The 20,343-nt window shown below is 39.4% G+C and overlaps 1 protein-coding gene across 1 annotated transcript in view; it reads left to right on the top strand.

Annotated features, from left to right (window-relative positions):
* Positions 1–20,343, top strand: part of SS1 (glycogen/starch synthase, ADP-glucose type) — a 217,422-nt gene that overhangs the window by 98,253 nt on the left and 98,826 nt on the right. Inside the window, exon 2 of the mRNA XM_089395502.1 lies at positions 11,890–12,244. Coding sequence (XP_089251628.1) covers positions 12,098–12,244 — 147 coding nt within the window. The 5' untranslated portion in view covers positions 11,890–12,097. The remainder of the gene's footprint in view (positions 1–11,889; positions 12,245–20,343) is intronic.

The raw sequence follows: 20,343 nt of genomic DNA, 5'->3' as shown, positions 1-20,343 counted from the left end.
TTTTGTCAGAGCTCCAGACCTAGGAACTAGTGCATCAGTCCTAGGTCCTTCATCTTGAACTCGGAAGCCAACTCCCTCTTGCATTGATAAATGAGAGGGTCTGCACTTGTCAGAAAGAGATCATCCACATAAAGGGCCATAATGAGAGGCATGTCATTTTCAACCTTGAAATATAGGTTAGGGATAGCTTCGCTCCTTGTAAATTCCAACTTCATAAGATAGCTATCAATCCTCTCATACGAAGCCTTGGGGGCTTGCTTCAACCCATAGAGGGCTTTCTTCAATCTGCATACGTGTGTCCTCCGATCCTGCACTTCGAACCCCTCAGGTTGTTCCAAGACTCCAAGTAGACTTCCTCCTTAAGCGAGCCATGCAAGAAAGCAGTCTTAACATCCATTTTCTGTAGGCTCCATCCTTGGGAGGCAGCAAGAGCAATAATCAAACGAATAGTGGTATATCGGGAAACTGCTGCAAATATCTCATCATAGTCCACTCCTTCCTTTTGAGAGAAGCCTTGAGCAAGGAATTTGGCCTTGTATTTTTTAGCACTCCCATCAGCTCCATGTTTGATTTTTTGTAAAGCCATTTAGAAGTGACCACAGACTTGTCCTTGGGTCTTGGAACCACATCCTAGACATCATTCTTCATGATGGATTCGTACTCCTCATTCATTGCATCCTTCCATACTTGGTGTTTCATGACTTATTCAAATGTACAAGGCTCAGATTGAACAATAATACTCATAGCAGCAAGGTACCCATGATAACTGTTTGGCTTCTTACTTTCACGAAATGTCCCTCTTGGGGCAATATGCTTTTTAGCATCTTTGAGAGTGTCTTTGAGTCACAAAGGTATTTTTCTTGAGGAAGAGGGATCACCGGGAGGTGGATCAGTGAGATCCATCGGACCTTCAACATCAGTCATAGGCTCATCGGATGGAGGTTCATCCTGGTTTCCTGTAGCATCATCAATCTCTTTTCCTGGAATGGGGAGGTCTTTGGCTTTCCCAAGAGCAGTGTCTTCATTGAATGTAAGATCATGACTTACTTCCACATCTTGTTGACTAGGCACATAGGTTTTATATGCCTTTGAGTTTTCACTGTAGCCCACAAATGTTCCTTTCTTCCTGCATGCTCCCAACTTGTTTCTCTTCTCTTTAGGCACATGAAAATACACGGGACAACCAAATATTCTAAAATGAGAAACATCAGGTTTCTTACCAGTGAAAACTTCTTCGAGTGTCTTGAAATTCAATGCTTGATGTGGACACCTATTTTGAACATATATGACAGTATTTGCAGCTTCTCCCCATAAGAACTTCGGTAGACCTAGATCATGAAGCATGGCACGGGTGGTTTCCATGATCGTTTGATTCTTCCTTTCAACAACTCCATTTTGCTCAGGAGTGTATGCAATGGTTGTCTCCCTCTTAATGCCAACCTCTCTGCAAAAGTCATTGAATTCATTTGATTCATATTTGGTTCCATTGTCGATCCTCAATATTTTGATCTTCTTCCCTGTTTGATTCTCCACCAAGGCTTTGAAAGCACGAAACCATTTGAATACTTCATCCTTCTTCTTCAAGAAATAGATCCATGTTTTGCGAGAGAAGTCATCCACAAAGATAACATAATATAAGTATCCTCCTAATGATGTTACGGGCAACATACCAGATAGGTCAGAATGGACCAGTTGAAGAATATCAAAAGTTTGACTTTCACTTGAAGGGAATGGTCCCCTTGTAAGTTTCCCAGCTGCACAACCTTGACAAACACCTTCATGATTCATGTTGAAATTAGGCATACCTGTGACCATCTTCCGTACCCAAAGTAAGGCTTTGTAATGAAGGTGGGAAAATCTCTGGAAGTGTCGCAAGACATGGCTCCCAAATGACTTCCTCCAACTTGATAAAGATCATCAACCCTAAATCCAAGTGTAATTGCATCTTTAGGGTTTCTTTGCCAAAGACGTACCTTTCCATCAATGAATGTTACTTTGAAGCCTTTATCTTCCATTGCAAAAATAGATGCCAGGTTCTTCTTCAAATCGGGCACCAACAATACGTCTTGTATATGAATGGTTTGACCTTGATTCAAGTGAAGAGTGACAATACCTATTCCTTTCACGGGATAGGTGGCATTATCTCCAAGTATGATCTGCAAGTTAGTCTTAGATATCATTTTTTGGAATTCAACTGTGTCAAGCAAGTCATTCATCTATGACCATTTCCATGAGAGGTAGTTGTAACTGACCAATTTCTCATGATTTTTGAATAGTCCACTTAGCACTCATTGCATTGGATGGTGCTCACAGGGGGAAGAAGTGGGATTGAAACTAGTGAAATGAATCACATAGCGTCAATCATCACTTCCGGGGCTTGCACCCAGTAACCAGGACTTCTCGGGAGGTCATCCATCTCAGATTGCCTCTGGCTCAAGCGCACTTAACTGTGGAGTTTTCGGCACAATCAAGCCCACTTAGCTTGCTACCCCATTTGCAAAACCTTAGCAAGTATTGTGCCTCATGAACCATTCAAGTAGAGCTCCCTTCACTCTTTTGTATTTAAGTATTGAGGGGTTTTTGCAGTGCATTATATTAGATATCATTTTTTGGGATTCAACTGCGTTAAGTAAGTCATTCATCTATGACCATTTCCATGAGAGGTAGTCGTAACTGACTAATTTCTCATGATTTTTGAATAGTCCACTTAGCACTCATTGCATCGAGTGATGCTCACAAGGGTGAAGAAGTGGGATTGAAACTGGTGAAATGAATCACATAGCGTTAATCATCACTTCCGGGGCTTGCACCTTGTAACTAGGACTTCCCGGGAGGTCACCCATCCCAGATCCCCTTTGGCTCAAGCGCGCTTAATTGTGGACTTTTCCCCACAATCAAGCCCACTTAGCTTGCTACTCCATTTGCAAAACCTTATCAAGTATTGTGCCACATGAACCATTCAAGTAGAGCTCCCTTCACTCTTTTGTATTTTAAGTATTGAGGGGTTTTTGTGGTGCATTACATTAGATATCATTTTTTTGGGATTCAACTGCGTTAAGTAAGTCATTCATCTATGATGATTTCCATGAGAGGTAGTTGTAACTGACCAATTTTTCATGATTTTTGAATAGTCCACTTAGCACTCATTGCATCGGGTGATGCTCACAGGGGTGAAGAAGTGGGATTGAAATTGGTGAAATGAATCACATAGCGTTAATCATCACTTTCAGGGCTTGCACCCAGTAACCAAGACTTCCCGGGAGGTCACCCATCCCAGATCGCCTCTGGCTCAAGCTTTCTTAACTATGGACTTTTCTCCACAATCAAGCCCACTTAGCTTGCTCCCCCATTTGCAAAACCTTAGCAAGTATTGTGCCGCATTAACCATTCATGTAAAGCTCTCGTCACTCTTTTGTATTTAAGTATTGAGGGGTTTTCACAATGTATTTAAGTTAGTCTTCTTTTCAACCAAATTCGAGAGAGCCTCTTTGCACCCAGTGAAGTGTCTTGAGGTACCACTATTAATCAACCAATGATCGAATGTATCCGAAGGAGAGGCAGTAGATAAAGCGGAAATAAGATAAAATTCATTTTGTTTTTCTACAACATTACTTTCTTCATACCTGGAATTTCTTGATCTTTTGGGAGGACAACCATTTCCATATCGAGTAGCGGGAGCATTCCTCTTACCTTTATTGTTGAACTTGTCGATCCTTTGATTGCCATTGCCATTGTAGTTGTTGTGGTTATTTTTGTCATCATCCCTTGGAGTATCCTTCTTGTGAGGACATTCTCTAGCATAGTGCCCAAACTTGTCGCAATTGTAACATCTTCCTTTTCTTCCTTCTTTGAATCCCAGATTAAATCCTTGACATTGTTTCCTTGGACCAACATTGTTTTTCCTCTTAGCATGAGTGGTGAAAGCAATGTTGCACGAAGCGGGAGCGAAGCGGAAGCGCGGAGCGCGGAAGCGTCATTTTCCAAAAATCTAGGGAGCGAAGCGTCCGCGGAAGCGTCTGCTATATATATATATTTTTATATATTTTTTTGCATTTATACTCAAAACAAACATCCCAAATACCAAATTAATTGTAGAAGACATGAAAACATGCATATTTTTGCATAAATCAAGATAGATATGGCATCCATGATTCCATTGTAGTTACTAGTATGTACAACAATCATCTATATTCTAGCTATTACAAACATACATCAAATTTTTAAGCATATTATAAAACATAAAACATTTAAGCATATTATAAAACATAAAACATAGAGCATATTATGATTTATCTAGCAAGTGAGCAACTGTCAACATTTGTCATGTCCAAAATTCAAATAATAATGTTTACAAAATATGTCACTTGGTCACCGCCAAGCCAAAAAGGTTCAAAATTCAAATTCACAAGTCTACAAGTCTAATGAGTAATCTATGACAAAAAGAAGTAGATTGTGAATATATCTACTAATCTCTCCTCCTTCCACCACGAATAAAACGTGATGGCAGGCCTCCACGTGGTGGCAATGAAGAAGATGGTCCCTGTGTAAGTCGTGGCACTGGAACTGATGAAGAAGAACCCCCTGCCGTTGGTGTTGAACCATGGAACCTAGAAACCAAGGGACCAGATGGGGGTGGGGGTGGTGGCATATCAACACCCGTGTCATCATCCTAGAATCGCTCAAAAAATTCATGCAAAAAAAAAAACACTAGTTAACAAAAAAATTAAAAACATGAATTAGAGAAATGCTTTATAAGGGAAAATTGGAAAATTCATACCACAATGGACATACCTGGATAAGAGAATCCTCTAATTGCTCTAGTCGCAACACTCCATCCTCCAAATTGGGCTCCTCTGGATTCTTGTCCCAAGTCAACAAGTCTTTATTAGACTTTGCATCTTCACAGTAATGGGACAACAATCGCAAGTTGTAATGAACATAAACCAAGCTCTCTGCCCGGTCTAAATTCAACCTGTTCCTTTTAACACTGTGGATGAAAGAATAAGAGCTCCAACACCTCTCTGCAGAAGAAGTGTTTACCACCTGTGATAGCACCCGCAATGCCAAACTCTGTAGAATTGGAGTAGGCCCTCCATGCATGTTCCACCACTCAAGAGCAGAAAAATGCTCTCGATCTTGAATTGCATGCATGCTCGAAAATGGACCAGTGTTGCTCGTATAGTTGCTCACCTGTCTCCGTACCAATGCAGCCTCCTCCTCATCAGGGATTAATCTACTCAATGCAGCCATATATTTTTCGTGAACCTCTTTATCTTGGTGTGGTTTTCTCCTGACTCCCCCCCTAGGTGCTGGTTTTGAAAGCCATGATGGATGATAGTATTTAGGTGTCAAAACATATGCTAATGCATGCAATGGAACATTTAGCATATCCCATCGTTTTTCCACCTCTTCACGAATATAATTGTACAAGGTGGTATCTCTAGGCTCAACAATGTCTTTAATCTGCCCCAACATGCTATCCATTTGCTCATACACCTCCCCAATTACTGGTCAATCTGAATCTGCAAACTTGATCATGTAATAAATTGGTTTGGTGAATTGCAAAACATATTTAACCTGTGACCAAAAGTAACTGTCAAGAACAGTGTCCTTGACTTCATTAGCACCATCTGTACTGACGTTAATTTCATCCCATGTTTCAGCACACACCAGATTAGTTAAAGCTTGTCTCACCCTCACTAGCCGCCTAAAGGTGAGGTAATAACTAGCAAATCTTGTCTTTGCAATTTTAAGCAATTGCAACTTGGAGTAAGTGCCATAGAAGTAGTTTACCCTTGTATGCCCTGTGATGAATTTAATGAGCTGCTTCCCTTTCCTGTAAACCTCAGCAATCCACCCACAATCTTTGTGTTTCACAATATCATGCATCAAAAGGTTCAATGTGTGAACCAGGCACCCAGACCAAAAGATGTGTGGATGAGTACGCTCAATAATTTTTCCTGCTAACTTACAATTTGCTGCATTATCTGTGATCACTTGAACCACATTATTCGGACCAACATCTTTGATTGATTTCAATAGGAGATCTGCAATGTTTGGTGCAGTTGCACTGATGGAGGAGTCATGAGATGCAATAAATACTGCACCACTAGAAGAAACACCAAGAACATTTATCAAATGTTGGTTTCTAATATTTGTCCACCCATCTGATACAATGGATACCCCAGAATCCACCCACTCATGTGTAAAACGTGTCAAAGCTCTTTGAACCTTAGCTTTTTCTCTTTCTAATAACACTGTTCTAGCTTTCTCATAGTTGGGGGCCTTGTATCCTTTTGGGGCTTCATTGATGGCCTTTACCATTTCATGCCAATAGGGAGAGCGAAGCACATTGAATGGTACACCGCAAGCACAAAGAAAACGGACTATCTTTCCATCCACATCATCCCTCCCAGCAACATTAAGGAAATCCCCTATTGTTTTTCTACCTCCAGAGGTTGCAAAAGTACCATGAGGAGATGGGCAACTACCAAATTTAGAGGTTGCACTTGATTCAGAATGAGTTTTTTGTTTCTTGTTTTTTCGTTGTGCAGCCATCTCTATTTTGATGTATTTTTGTCTTTGTTCACTTGAAATGTTTGGGCAAATGGTTACCCCCACAGACCCTTTTTTTCATCACTGTCTAGCACCCCACAAAGATGCCTCCTCAGACGGGTATATGAACCCGTATATGGTTTTCCTCCATGACAACCATGAGGGCACATCCATTTGTAAGATCCACCACCCTTTCCCCCTTCAAGTTTGGTCACATAGTTCCACAAGGGATTTGATGTACCTTTCCCATCTTGTGCTTCAGTGTCCTCTTCAAGTTCATCCCCTTCCTCTTCAAACCCTTCCTCCTCATCATACATTGGGTCACTACTATTAGGACCAAGTTCATCCCCTTCCTCTTCCCCTCTATTCCTCACCCTTGCCATCATTAAAACCAAGAGTGGAATGATACATAGAAGCCAAAAGAACACCATCTTGGAATATGGATATAGGTGGTGGACAACCTGTAAATAAAGGAGCAAGTAGAAACAATGGGAAAGAGTAGGAGAGAGAGGAGAAAAATACAATTTTTTTTTCAAAAAAACAAGGGAGTTTGGGGTTTGAACTTACCTCTTTAGCTCTTGTAGATGAAGTCCTCCAAGCTCTTGCTCCAAGCTCCTCCTCCTTCTCCTAGCTCCTCCTTCTTCACTCCTCCAAGCTCTCCTCTCTTCTCCTCTCCTTTCCTCTCTTCTCTTCTCCAACTCTCATAAACTCAAAGTGAGCAAATGAGAAGAGAATGGGGGCTTTATTCTTTTCTAAAGTCACCCTAAACTCACCCTAAACTCACCTAACCCACCCCCTAACCCACCCCCTCATGCTAGTTAAGTTTAACTTTAAAAGAAATTAAAAAAAAAATGTGTCTAATTCGCTGCCCGCGGGGTTGCGTCTGGGTTGCGCCTGGGTGGCGTGCGCTTTCGGGCAGGTTGCGTGGCGCCACCCCGTGCCCGAACCGTCTGCCGAATCGCGCTTCCGGGTGGCCGCAACATGGATTGGCAGGAATCGCATTTTTTGACCGGAATCGCGCCACCTCCAAAACGGATCCGCGCTTCCACTGGGGATTCCGGATCGATTCGCTCCGATCCGCGATTCTGCCTTTGGATCGGGGGGGGGGGGGCGATTCCTGCAACATTGGGTGAAAGCAGTAGGATCATTTCGATTTGAGGGATTATCTCTTTTCATCATCCTTATTTCTTCCTGAGTGCATCTAGCCAATAATTCATCAAAACCCAGAATCCTGTCATTGTTGAGGATGGTGGTGTTAAACACATCCCATGCTCTTGTAAGACCTCCAAGTGCAATGAGAGTGAGCTCCCTGTCACCAACAACTTCTCCAATAGATAGAAGATCATTCTTGATTTCGGTAATCCTCATGAAGTAGGATTGAATAGACTCTCCTCTATCCATCTTGATGTCCTTCAACTTGTTCTTGAGAAAGAGGATTTGATTTGCATTGTTTACTTTGAACATCCCAACCAGCTTATCATACATCTCCTTAGATGTTTCCAAATCAGAAATATAGGCAACCAAATGCTTTTGAATGGAGTCTACAATAATTTTCTTAGCTTTGACCTCACCTTTCTTGTACTTTGTTTTTGTAGTAGCAGGTGCATTTGAAGGAGGCTCCACCACTCCATAGCATCATTCTCTTCCAAAGTCAAATCCAAAGTCATCTTCCATGCATGATAGTCGGATTTGTCCTTGAGCTTGTCCTCGGATTTGAAGTATGATGTAGTCATCATTGAAGCTAGACCAATATTCTTGTCCAACAACTTTCCTTAGTGATTGCTTTTCTCACTCTTGCTTGGGCTTTGTCTTCACCTGGGCTCTGAAACCATGTTAATTGTAGTTAACAATGGTGTGTCTATGCTTAGCACAATTTACTTCAATGTTCCTTAGTAGCCCAATAACAATTTCCAATTTTAGCAATCACAATAATCACATGGACAGCAAAAGCAGATAAAACATGAAACAAAATGTAGAAGATAAGCCAAGATAAGAGGACACCAGATTTGGTGAATGCCAGGGAAAACCCCCAATGTGGGGAAAACCCTTTGATCAATTCTTCTTATTATTATATCAAAAGTTCAGTAGAGGGAGAGTACAAAAGTCAAATTGATTTGCCCAATTCAAAGTCAAACTTTAGCCCTAACCAGAAAGTCAACGCTGGTCAAAACAACAAAAAATCATCCTCAAAGCAACTCGGTCTTCCTCAGTCAAACTCAGCCTGATCAGGAGGTCAAAATCAGCGCAAAACAGATCGGTTAAACTTGGTCAAAGGAGAGGGAAAACTGCTGTAGTTTTTCTATAGTCAAACTACATTGGCCAATGCTGGTCAAACGGTCCAAAATTCCTCAATTTTTGTGCCCAGAAATGCAGCCTAAAAAGATCAAACTTTTGACCCCAAAAATGTAGTCAAACTTGGTCAACGAACCCTCGATCAACACTAGTCAAACAGTCCAAAATTCCTCGATTTTTGTGCCCAGAAATGCGGCCTAAAAAGATCAAACTTTTGACCCCAAAAATGCAGTCAAACTTGGTCAACGAGCCCTCGAACAACACTGGTCAAACCTGTCACAGAACTCTGAAATTTCGGTCTGCAATTCAGCCCAAAAAACTCGTCTTCCTTGCCACACGTGTGACAGAGAGAAGTTGCCCAATAGCTGTACGAACAAATCAGATAAAGAGAGAGAAGAATGTGTGAGTGATGATGATACCAAATGAGGTGTGAGGTCTCTTGTATTTATACAATTCGTTGTGAGTGAAGAGACACATCCATTGGGCTTCTTGAGCCTACTTGATGATGTGGCTGACTTGAACAATTTGCACATATGTGGGCATAAATTCAAAATCTCACTTCTGCTTGTCCAAATGAGATGACCTTTAAATCAATTTTGGTCCTCTCGAAAAAAGGAATTTAATGCAATCATCATCTCCATCAAATGAGATGTCCCAATGTGGAAATTGCCCCTAGTTGCCAATTTTAACATGATATTATTAAGAACAAAAACCATCAATACAAATGGATTGGTGATTTGTACAAGAGAGGCAAAAAAGTGATAAATTTATTTTATGTCATAGCAATACCCATGGGCTTTTTTGCAGTCACTCAAGTTTGGAGTTGTTGAAGATTGCGAAGACTAGACTTGCTAGCTATCACTTCACCTTTAGGCACCTTTTGAAGGTAAGAGAGTCATTGGCTAGCATGGTATCAAGTCAACACTGGCAGGAATTAAAGGATAGGGCTCCAACCGCAGTTGACAGGCAAGATTTTGAACAGGTGGAGGATTCCGCTCTTGATAGTCTGTTTTGGACACGTGTGAGGAAAGTTTTGCAATTCACCAAGCCCATTATTTGCATGATTCGTTTTGCAAATACATGTAAACCAATGACTAGGGAGGTGTATGAGCAGATGGATGGCATGTTGGGGCAAATAAAAGATATTGTTCAGGAAATTGATCCCAACTTGTATACAAAGATTCACAATTGTGTGTGTGCACGGTGGAATAAACTTAATGTTCCACTACATGCCTTGGAGTATATCCTTATGCTAAAATACTACTCTCCATCTTGGTTGGGCCAACCTAGGGGTGGGGTTAGGATCAAACCCCATATAGATCCAGAGGTATCTAAATGATATATGGAAGCATTAGACAAGTTGGTCCCTGACAAGGAGGAGTGTGCTAATGTGTGTCTTGAATTAGGCAGATACTTCAGTTGCACTAGTTCGTTTGGTTCTTTGCATGCAATGGAAGATAGAAACATATTTGATGCTCTCACATGGTGGGAAGCATATGGTGGCCAGGGACAAGTGCTCTCATAGGTTGTAAATACTTTTTTGCAGAGAGGTGTTGGAGTGCCTACAACTTCATCCATAATGTGAGAAGAAACAAACTCAATGAAAACTGGGCAGAAAGCTTGGTTTATGTGCACTACAACTTGAGGTTGTTGAGTCATTATTGTGATCGGGCTTATGAGGATACATCATATAAAACTTGGGACAACAACCCAGAGGATGATAATTTGGAGGATGGCACTATACATCTAGAAGAATTGGAAGCAGAACTTTTGAAAGATGATGATGAAGCAACAACAACCATGCCACGCCCACCATCTAGTAGTAGTGCTAGAGTTCCAACAACTTTTCCTTTGCTGCCGCCACCTCCATCTACATCCTCACGTGGAGGGCATGTGCCTTTTGGTTCTGGTCGTGCGACTATGCGGGAGGAGACTCCTAGAAGACCACCATGACCTGCTCAGAAATTAGACATTTCTTGTGGCGGCAAGAGGCCCAAGCATTAGCAATAGATAATAGATTTACTTGTTTTTTCTAGTTTCTAATAGTTTTTAGAACTGTTGACTCTTTCTTATTTATTATGATTTTTTTTGTAAAAAATATATGACAATTTAAGTTTGAAGTTTGAAGTTGGCAATTATAACTCATTGGTAACGAATTATGAATATGATGCTTTGTGAAAGTTGAAAGTTGTTTCAGTTTCCTAGTCGGAACAGGAAGGATAAATCGCCTAGTCAAAACAGTAAGTCTATATCCCCTTCCCTTGTCTCCTCTCCTGTAATATAAATACGTAGGTTAAGCGATAATCCCAGCAGCGTGGGAATTGACCCACCTCCATGCAATAGGGGTCTGGTCCCCACCAGCAATATGTCTGTTGTGGCATTTCATTTTATAATATTTCATTTCATGTCAGAATTTTTATATAATTTTGGTGCTCCATGATGATAAATGTTATGTATTGAATTTTGAAAGCTTGAAACTTTAAGATTCATGAATCATGAGACTTGATATGTTGTATATTAATAACTTGTGGATGTGGTTGATGAAGATTATAACTTCTAGATGATTGATGTTATATGGTTCGGACTCAATCTATGTTTTTATGGGTTTTATATCTAATTCATCATTTTACATGCTTTTGTTGACATATATGCATCAAAATATATAAAAATATATATTATATAAAATTTCACTCCCGAACCGGGAGCTTTTGAAAATGTCACTTCCCGCTCCTGCTCCCCGCTTTCGCTTCTGCGCCCAGGTAACCTTGAAGTTTATCATTCTTCTCATCTTTCTGCATCTCTACTTGGTTTTCTCTAAGCAAGTCTTGTTCTCAACTTCTCACAATTGATGTTTTGGAACTTTTCATCTTTCTCCCCTCAGCATTTAACAATGATTGGCTTAATTTTTTGATAAAATTGTGTGTCGTTTATTAGACAATTTGTTTGTTTTTGGTCTTCTACAGATTCTAGCAGGCATTATTTATCTTGTAAAAGCACAAACTATCAATGACAATAACCCTTCGCCCTTCTAAAATATTGCAGGTATGCATGAAACACATGAAAAGAGCATATTTTACCCAATCGTGAAATAGTTACTGTGGATGATGTGGCAGGAGGAAGTCGACGCACCAAACTTTCACACAATATTATTTTTGTAGCAGCTGAAGTTGCTCCATACTCAAAAACAGGAGGTCTTGGAGATGTCTGTGGTTCTCTACCTATTGCCCTTGCTGCTCGAGGTCATCGTGTGATGGTAATATCTCCAAGATATATGAATGGTGTGACAGATAAGAAGTACAGTGGGGCTTTTGATGTTCAGTGTCGCATCAAAATCACGTGCTTTGGTGGGGAACATCAAGTCGCATTTTTTCATGAGTACAGGGCAGGCGTTGATTGGGTAGTCTCTCTCTCTCTCTCTATAGCAATAATGAAGGTTTTCGCTTCCATTATGCATCTCCATCAAACTATCTATTGTTTACCTAAGTTCAAAGTGGCTTCTATATTCTTTTGAATGTTCTATTTTTGGGATTATACATTTGGGTAGTATGTTCTTCAAAGTATACTAAAATAGCTAATTCAATACTGTGGAACTCATTAATTTGAAGTACACTTTTTGGATCAACTTGGGTACATCAGTCATCCAATAACTTTTAAAGGTTTATCAACAATGAAATATGTGCAGGAGCCGATATTTTTTAAGCCAAAGGATCACCTCAATGTTTGTGAAGCATGAGGGTGTCGTGATTCATTAACATCTTTATTATGTCATGGTTTCTCTTCACATTACAGAGCATGTTTTTGAACATGAAGGTTATCTACCTCTTCTTGTAAAAAGTTCTCTGGCAAGAACAAAAAATTACATGGTATCAATCTCTTTAGACCAGCTTGTGCAGCAGGTGAAACTGTGGTCAGGAAAATTACAATGGCAAACTGCCTTGCACTACTTCTGTCATCTATAGGTCGAACACGGTGAGTAATTGTGTTCCAAGAATGAGAATTGGTCTCTATGGTGCTTGAAGTTGACACTGCTGGTATGGCATTTTAGTGCAGAAAACCCCAAGGGAGTTGACCAAGGGTGTTATTAAACGTAAGTCTTCCACTGCCTGGTTGATTTACAACATACTGCTATCTTCATAGCCACTTGGCTTGTTGATAAGATATTGATCAGTAGCTGATTGGCATTTAGTAGGTTTGACATTTGGCAGAAATGGTATTTTGAGGCTTGAAAATTAAAACTGGCTCCTTCTGCAGATGCAAGTGTTTGTCGAATGTTTTCTCTGCCCCTTAATGAATTTCAGTTTCTTATTGGTTCTATATGAGATCTTAAACCCTAAGAACCCTCAAGAACAGGAATATAACTGATTGATGGTATTAATTAATGTTCATTGTTTATGCATAAAAAAAACTAGGATAAACTCCCGATGTTTATGGCCTTTTCCCAAACACATTTTTCTCCGATGATGGAAATTTTGGAGCTCAAACCTGTCAATTACAATTTGTATTTTCTTAATGCCAAATTTGTTTGCCAATATTGCACAATGTGGGCACCCTAGGGGTTTTCACTTATGATGATTCATACTTGATCTTTGTTATTTTCAGCATGTTTTAGGCCAGATTTGGCTGGGCGAATGCTTTTTCAGAGAAAGGTCAAAACATTGGCTCATTATCCTCATCTTAGTCAAAAGGAATTTTATCTATACCATATGACTTTACATTGCTGTCCTTTTTGCTTGCATTTGCCTTTCAGATTTTTTTATATAAGAACATATTGTGCTTCGAATTTTTACTAAATGGTTATTATAATTTGAACTTTTAGTTATTTAAATTTTTTATTAAAGCCTCTTATCTGGAAAAGCACAGTGTTTACCCTTCCTTCAAAAAGTTTTGAAATGCCCTTCTGACACCATTTAAAAGTGAGTTTTTTGTTCTATGAAACTTGTGCTATTATGATTTGATTATCAAAACATTGACAGCTATAAGATAAGAATTTTTCAAGTCTTTCACAATGTATTAGGATATATATGTGATTGGCATCAACTTATGTTGCATTCTCCATTTACTTGCATTCATCCATATTTGGATTTGTTGTTGTTTGGAGGCAAATGGGATTGTGATACACATCATAAATGACTTTGATGAGTACATAGAAAAAAAAGCTCATAGACATGGAGAAGTCTTACAGTCATGGTTGTTGGAAGAAACAGGATGGACATAAGATCTCAATTCACTTGTATGAGTTTATAACTTTATATAGAAACCTTAAAGTTTATTTTTACAAGTGCATTTTTACTCTTGAAATGTACACCTTTTGCATCAATTTGGACAAATAGGTTTCCACAAAAAGAGAAAAATGGACACTTGCTGCAACAATGGGAAGTTGATACTCTAGAGTTGCAAAAAATGGTCATGTTTTCTGAATATTTGATTTGGTGGAGTTCAAGACTTAAGATAAAATATAGTGCTTCTAAATTTAAAGCAAAGGAATTCATTGGAAATCTGGAATCTAATAAGCTTGCAGTCCATGTCTTTCAGTGACACATTGGAACCACGTAATTGCAGTTTCATAATTAGTTAGAGATCGACAATCTTCCAATGTATCCTCTGAAAATTATAACAACATTAATGAGCTATACATTTTTTTTAGGAAGAACCATTTGTTATTCTGCAGGGCAGTGTGCTAGTTAATTTTGTAACATCTCATACTTTCTCTAGTTGAGTGATGAATCATGATGTATAATGATCAATTTACCATCTATCTCCAGTATGTTCAGAAAATTTTCATGTTTTCTTACTTTAAAAGAATCAATTTATCTAAGAAAACTAAATAATTACAAAGATAATCAAAATTCTAGCGGCAACTGAGTTGTCCCTTTTGACAGCTAAATGCCAATATAACATATCGGCTGAAAGAATAGAATTTGTGAGTGTACAAAATGAGCAGAGTATTCAAGTTGAAACCTTGAGTCAGTCTACCTGAGAGATCTGATTTATCAAGAGCACGCGCAAATGACGGCCTCCAAAAGACTTTTGAGGGTGTTTATTCACCAACTTATTGTGATGCTCCATGTTTGCTATTGTTTCAGCTGCCAGGAAAGACCGGTACCCCTACCTTCCACTTTATTCCTCGGAGGCCCTCGCTTTGGCTCACCCCTTAGGTTGGATACAAGGTTGGTTCTTAGATGTTTTTCAACTTCTTCAAACATTGACCATCTCCCAAAGTGTCTTCCCCCCTTTAGATTTTCCCTTGCTGCAACGAGCCATATCGTGCCATCTAGACAAGTACTGGATTGGTCCATTTGAGAAAGTATCTACAGATTGTACATTCAAGTTACTTGGACTTCCCCCCCGATGGGCTTGGGCCTAAAGATGTCACATCTTCTACCTTGAGCATTTTCTGGAGTTACAAGGTGGCATCATCGTCCGCCCCTTACACGCGCAGACATTGGATGCACTCAGTCAGGATCCCTTTGGGCCATCTTTGGTTGGTTCTTCTCGACTCTAAGTGGAGACTGACCACCATATACCAAGATCTGATAGGATTTTCCAGGTGTCACCTTCAGGAGCCAGAAGTAGGGCAACACCTCATTTTTAGGTGCTCCCTATACTACGAGATCAGAGGGTGCTACCACTGACTCTATAGAGATCTAGGAGGTTCCTTCTCTACCTTGTTCTAGTGTCTTAACCAGAGATGCCTAACCCTCTTCATTAGGGAGATATTCAAACACAGATCTCAAATCCTACATACCCCGCTGCACTCGGGGATGATTCAGATGATCACATCATACTTTCATGTTGATCCAGCTGATCAAAGAAACAAGCGACGAGCTTGTTAATCTAGGTTGTCATTGATGTCAATATACAATGTTTGTGATGGCAAATTCTTTGATACATGATTGCCCATTGATGCCCATTGATTGTAATGATCATAGTGATGAAAGTTTGATATATGACGATATGATGATAATCTAGGTTGTCATTGATGTCAATATACAGTGTTTGTGATGGCAAATTCTTTGATACATGATTGCCCATTGATGCCCATTGATCGTAATGATCATAGTGATGAAAGTTTGATATATGACGATATGATGAGATGGAGGACCCAAGTGGATTGATATATATATATATATATATATATATACAGACATAATAGAAGCAGTAGATCCGTGAAGCAACAGGAGCAAGAAGCCAAAGAGTAAGATGAAGAGTTTATCGAAATCCATCAAAGAAGCAAGTCATCGGAGCAAGAGAAGCAAGTTATCACATATGCCCAAGGGTAAGTGTTATCGAAAGAACAAAGAGCAACAACGATAACAGAGGAGTAAAGAAGAAAACTATCGGAAGAGTGGAAGAGTGAAGAGAAGTCACAGGAGCAACAACTATCGGAAGAGCGGGGGTAGGAAAGTACGGACTTCCTTGATCGTGGCTGAAGTTCTGCACTCAATCCTAGCCGTCGATCTCAGAGTCAACCCTTAGATCACAGTCAACTGCGGGGGTTAAGGCCGTTTTTAATCCATGTGCTAGTCGAAGTCCCGCAAACCGTCGATTGCGATAAGGCTGTGGACCCGACGGATTTATTAACAATTGTTTAATGTAATATCGCATCCGCAGTATCGCAAGTTTCAAAGGATGTTAAAACCTCTGATTGCGATAGAGTTGTGGACCCGATGGATTCATTAAAAACAGTTCATTGAATATCGCATCCGCTCCATTGGAAGACAGAGCATGTGCACACTTGTAAAACCTCATATTTTTTATGAAGTTACGATTACAGGATTAAAGGAATGACTCCGATTCTCATGAAATTGCGATTGCGGGATTAAAGGTGATGATGTGGCATGTGGGACCTCCATGTGGAGAAGAAGGACAGTTCACAACTCGTGAACATGAATTAGCATAAGAAAGGAAGCCAAAGGTCGAGCGAACGGTAGAAAGAAAGCTGAAGGTCGAGTGAGCGCAGAGGAAGCCGAAGGGCCAGCGGAAGACGAAGGTAAAAACATTTTGTTGATTGGGTTAATCTTTAAAAAGGCTCAGACTTGTGATAAATTGATTTATGGAAGAAGTACATAACGCAATTTTGAAGAACAGTTTTGTGAAAGGAAATAAAGTTTCATTTGTCATCGTTTGAAGGGAGCAGTAGACAACACCAGCATTGAAGTGATTGTGAGTTTGTTTCTTGGAAGTAAGATATCGCGACAATAAGAAGCAGTCACTCCCGAAACAGTTACCGCAATAGTAAGAACAGAGGGTTGAAAAAAAAAACAGAGAATTGTTTTTATTGTGCAGACATTGAGGCTTAGCACAACTTATCAAAGATATCTTGTTGAAAAACATCAGCAGATCTTGGAGACATTATTGGAGATCATGATGGCTATTTGAAATCATCATAAGGTAACTTTGCAGACTCTGTGTGGGCAATATGAAGAATTGTGAAGACTCCTTCATATGAAGACAGGTTGTCATTGATGTAGCAGTGAAGCTGTAGATTGACAGAACACAGTGAAGAAGATTTTGAGAGCAGTGTAATACAATCAAAACATTTCTTGACAAAGCAAAACTATAGGGTCAGAGCCCTTGGGGTTGGTGCCTCAGAATTGGAAGGATTGGTGTCCTTGGAGTTGGTGCTCCTAAACACAAGGTTGGTGCCTTGAGAAGATAGGGTTGGAGCCCTAGAGGTTGGAGCCTCACAAAAGACCAAGTTGGTGCTTGGCAACAGATTGGAGCCTTATATATATTGTACCTGATTTATTGTAAAGATTATATTAATAAAAGCATTTATTCCTATTGCTCATTTTGTGTTCTAAATATAAATAATTTAACTGGTAAAAATAACAATTGAAAAGAAATACTGATTCACCCCCCCCAGTATTTCCAACAATTGGTATCAGAGCCAACTTCTTCATATTAGCCTAACAGCTAGAAGAAGGATTCTTAGTCACAATGAGAAATCAAGAAGTGTCAGGAAGACCTCCTCTGTTCGATGGCACAAATTTTGGTTTTTGGAAAAATAGAATGTCCTACTACTTAAGATCCCTTGGACTTGAGGTTTGGCATTCGGTTTTAAATGAGTACACAGCTCCTTCCACTCTTCCAACAGATCAAGACGAAAGGAAAGCTTACATTGCAAATGCAAAAGCCTTAAATTCCATCACTAGTGGAATCACTTATTCTGAATTTACAAAAGTCATGAATTGTGACTCGGCCAAAGGAATATGGGATAAGCTAGTTAGCTTATACGATGGGGACTCCAAAGTTAAGAAGGCAAAGCTTCAAACTCATAGAAGGCAATTTGAAAGTCTGAAAATGGATGATGAAGAAGATATTGCATCATACTTTCTCCGAGTAGCTGAAGTGGTCAACTCTCTTAAAGGATTAGGAGAAAACATTGAAGAAAGCACTATTGTTCAAAAGGTCTTAAGATCTCTCCCAGACAGATTTGACTCCAAAGTAAGTGCTATAGAAGAAATGAAGGACCTAGATACTCTCAAGATGGATGAACTTCATGGAATCCTCATTGCCTATGAGATGAGAAAAGGAAGCCCAAGTTCCAAAGATGCAACATTCAAGGCCTCAAAATAAAAAAAGGGGAAAGAATGGAATACTAGTAGTGATGACTTCGATGTTGAATCCGAATTGGCGCAATTTGTACGAAGACTAAAGAAAGGATCTAAGCTAAAAGGTAAGTACCCTCTTATTTGTTTCAAATGTGGAAGAATAGGTCATTATGTTGCAAAATGTCCTCTTAAGCATGATAGTGATGGTGAGGAAAATTCTAAAAGGATGGTATACAAAAAGAAAGGGTTCAATAAGAAGAATTTATTCTCTAAGCAAGATGAGTCTGATGAAGGTGAATTTGTAGTCATCAAAAAGAAATCAACTAATCAGTTCCCTCACCGCAAAGGAGGTAATGATGAATCAGATGAAGAAAATGACCATGCTGGAAGCTAAGAAGTATTATTCATGGCATTCACAAATGATGATGATTTAGTTCTAGAAGGAAATGTAGATGAATTGTTAATGAGTGCCATTGAAGAAAATGAGAAATTACGAAATAACATCATCTTTCTCAAGGTAGAAAACGAGGAAACAAAAAGAAGGGAAGACCTCTTGAAAAATAAGCTAAAAGAAAAAGAAGAAATTTGTGAAGAACGTGAAGCCGAAATAGTATCTCTGCGGAAGGAATTAGAGCAAGTCAAAAAGGGTCGGGAAAGCTCTCAAATACTTGACATTATCCTAAACAATCAAAAACCTCAACATGAAAAATCTGGGATAGGTTTTAAAGGAGAATCATCAAGTACTAAGAATAATGTGAAAAGCTATGCCGACATACTTTCCAGCAACCCAAAAGAAGAAAGATTATTTCATCAAAGGCCCATCTCAAATCCAAAGAATGAAGAGAGAGTAACTCCAAGGAAGAATGTTGATTCAAATCATGGCTATTACAACAAGTACAAAACTATCTTTTTTGGGCATTGTTTTTATTGTAAAAATTTTGGTCATCAAGCTAAACATTGCATGGCTCGTAAGAATGAAACACCAAAATTGAAGGATCAAACAAACAAACCATATGGTCTCAAAGGGCAAGGACAAATCAAGACCTACAATTCTTTTGATCCCTTGGCCAAATTTGATCCAATTTGCTCATTATGTAATGATAATGGACATAATGAACACAATTGCCCCCTCAAAAGAAGAAAAGAAAAAAATGAGAATCCCAACACGGATAAATGTGGCCTAGCTCTATGTGCTCACAGTGATGAAAATCATTGGTTTGTGGATAGTGGGTGCTCCAGACATATGACAGGGGACAAAAGGAAGTTTGTCTCATTGAACAAAAAGGAAGGAAATGTATCCTTAAGTGGATCTGCCTAAATTGTTGGAAAAGGAATTGTTACCCTTATTAATGGAAAAGGAAAGGCTCAAAATGCTTTGCTAGTAAACGGGCTCAAACACAATCTCCTGAGTGTTAGCCAAATCTGTGATCAAGGACATAATGTTGTCTTTAGCACTAAAGATTGTGAAATAAGAAACTCTTCCTCTGGGGAACTTGTGGCAAAAGGAGTTAGAACATCAGATAACATCTACATTCTGAACAAAATTCAAGAAGATAAATGTTACTTAAGTCAAACAGATGAAAGTTGGTTGTGGCACAAGCGACTTGGACATACAAGTTTCGATAACTTGATCAATATCAGCAAGATTAATGCTGTACGAGACATCCCAAAGTTATTCAAACCAAATCAAGGAGTATGTGGTCCATGTCAACATGGAAAGCAAACTTGAACTAGCCACTAGACCAAGGAGTTTTCTGCATCAAAACCTTTGGAGATCATCCATGCTGATTTATGTAGACCAACTAGAACTCCGACACTCCAAGGAGAAAGGTACTTTGATTTATTTGTTGATGACTATACTAGAATGATGTGGGTATATTTCATAAAATATAAATCCGAAGCATTTGAGTGTTTTAAGAATCTTAAAGCTCTTGTAGAAAAT

Source organism: Pinus tabuliformis, chromosome 1_2 (genome assembly GCF_031772625.1).
Source record: "Pinus tabuliformis cultivar Carrire ecotype Pingquan chromosome 1_2, CPIR1, whole genome shotgun sequence".
NCBI lineage: Eukaryota > Viridiplantae > Streptophyta > Pinopsida > Pinales > Pinaceae > Pinus > Pinus tabuliformis.
The sequence above is the reverse complement of the archived record's forward strand: the minus strand, read 5'-3'. Positions and strand labels throughout refer to the sequence as shown.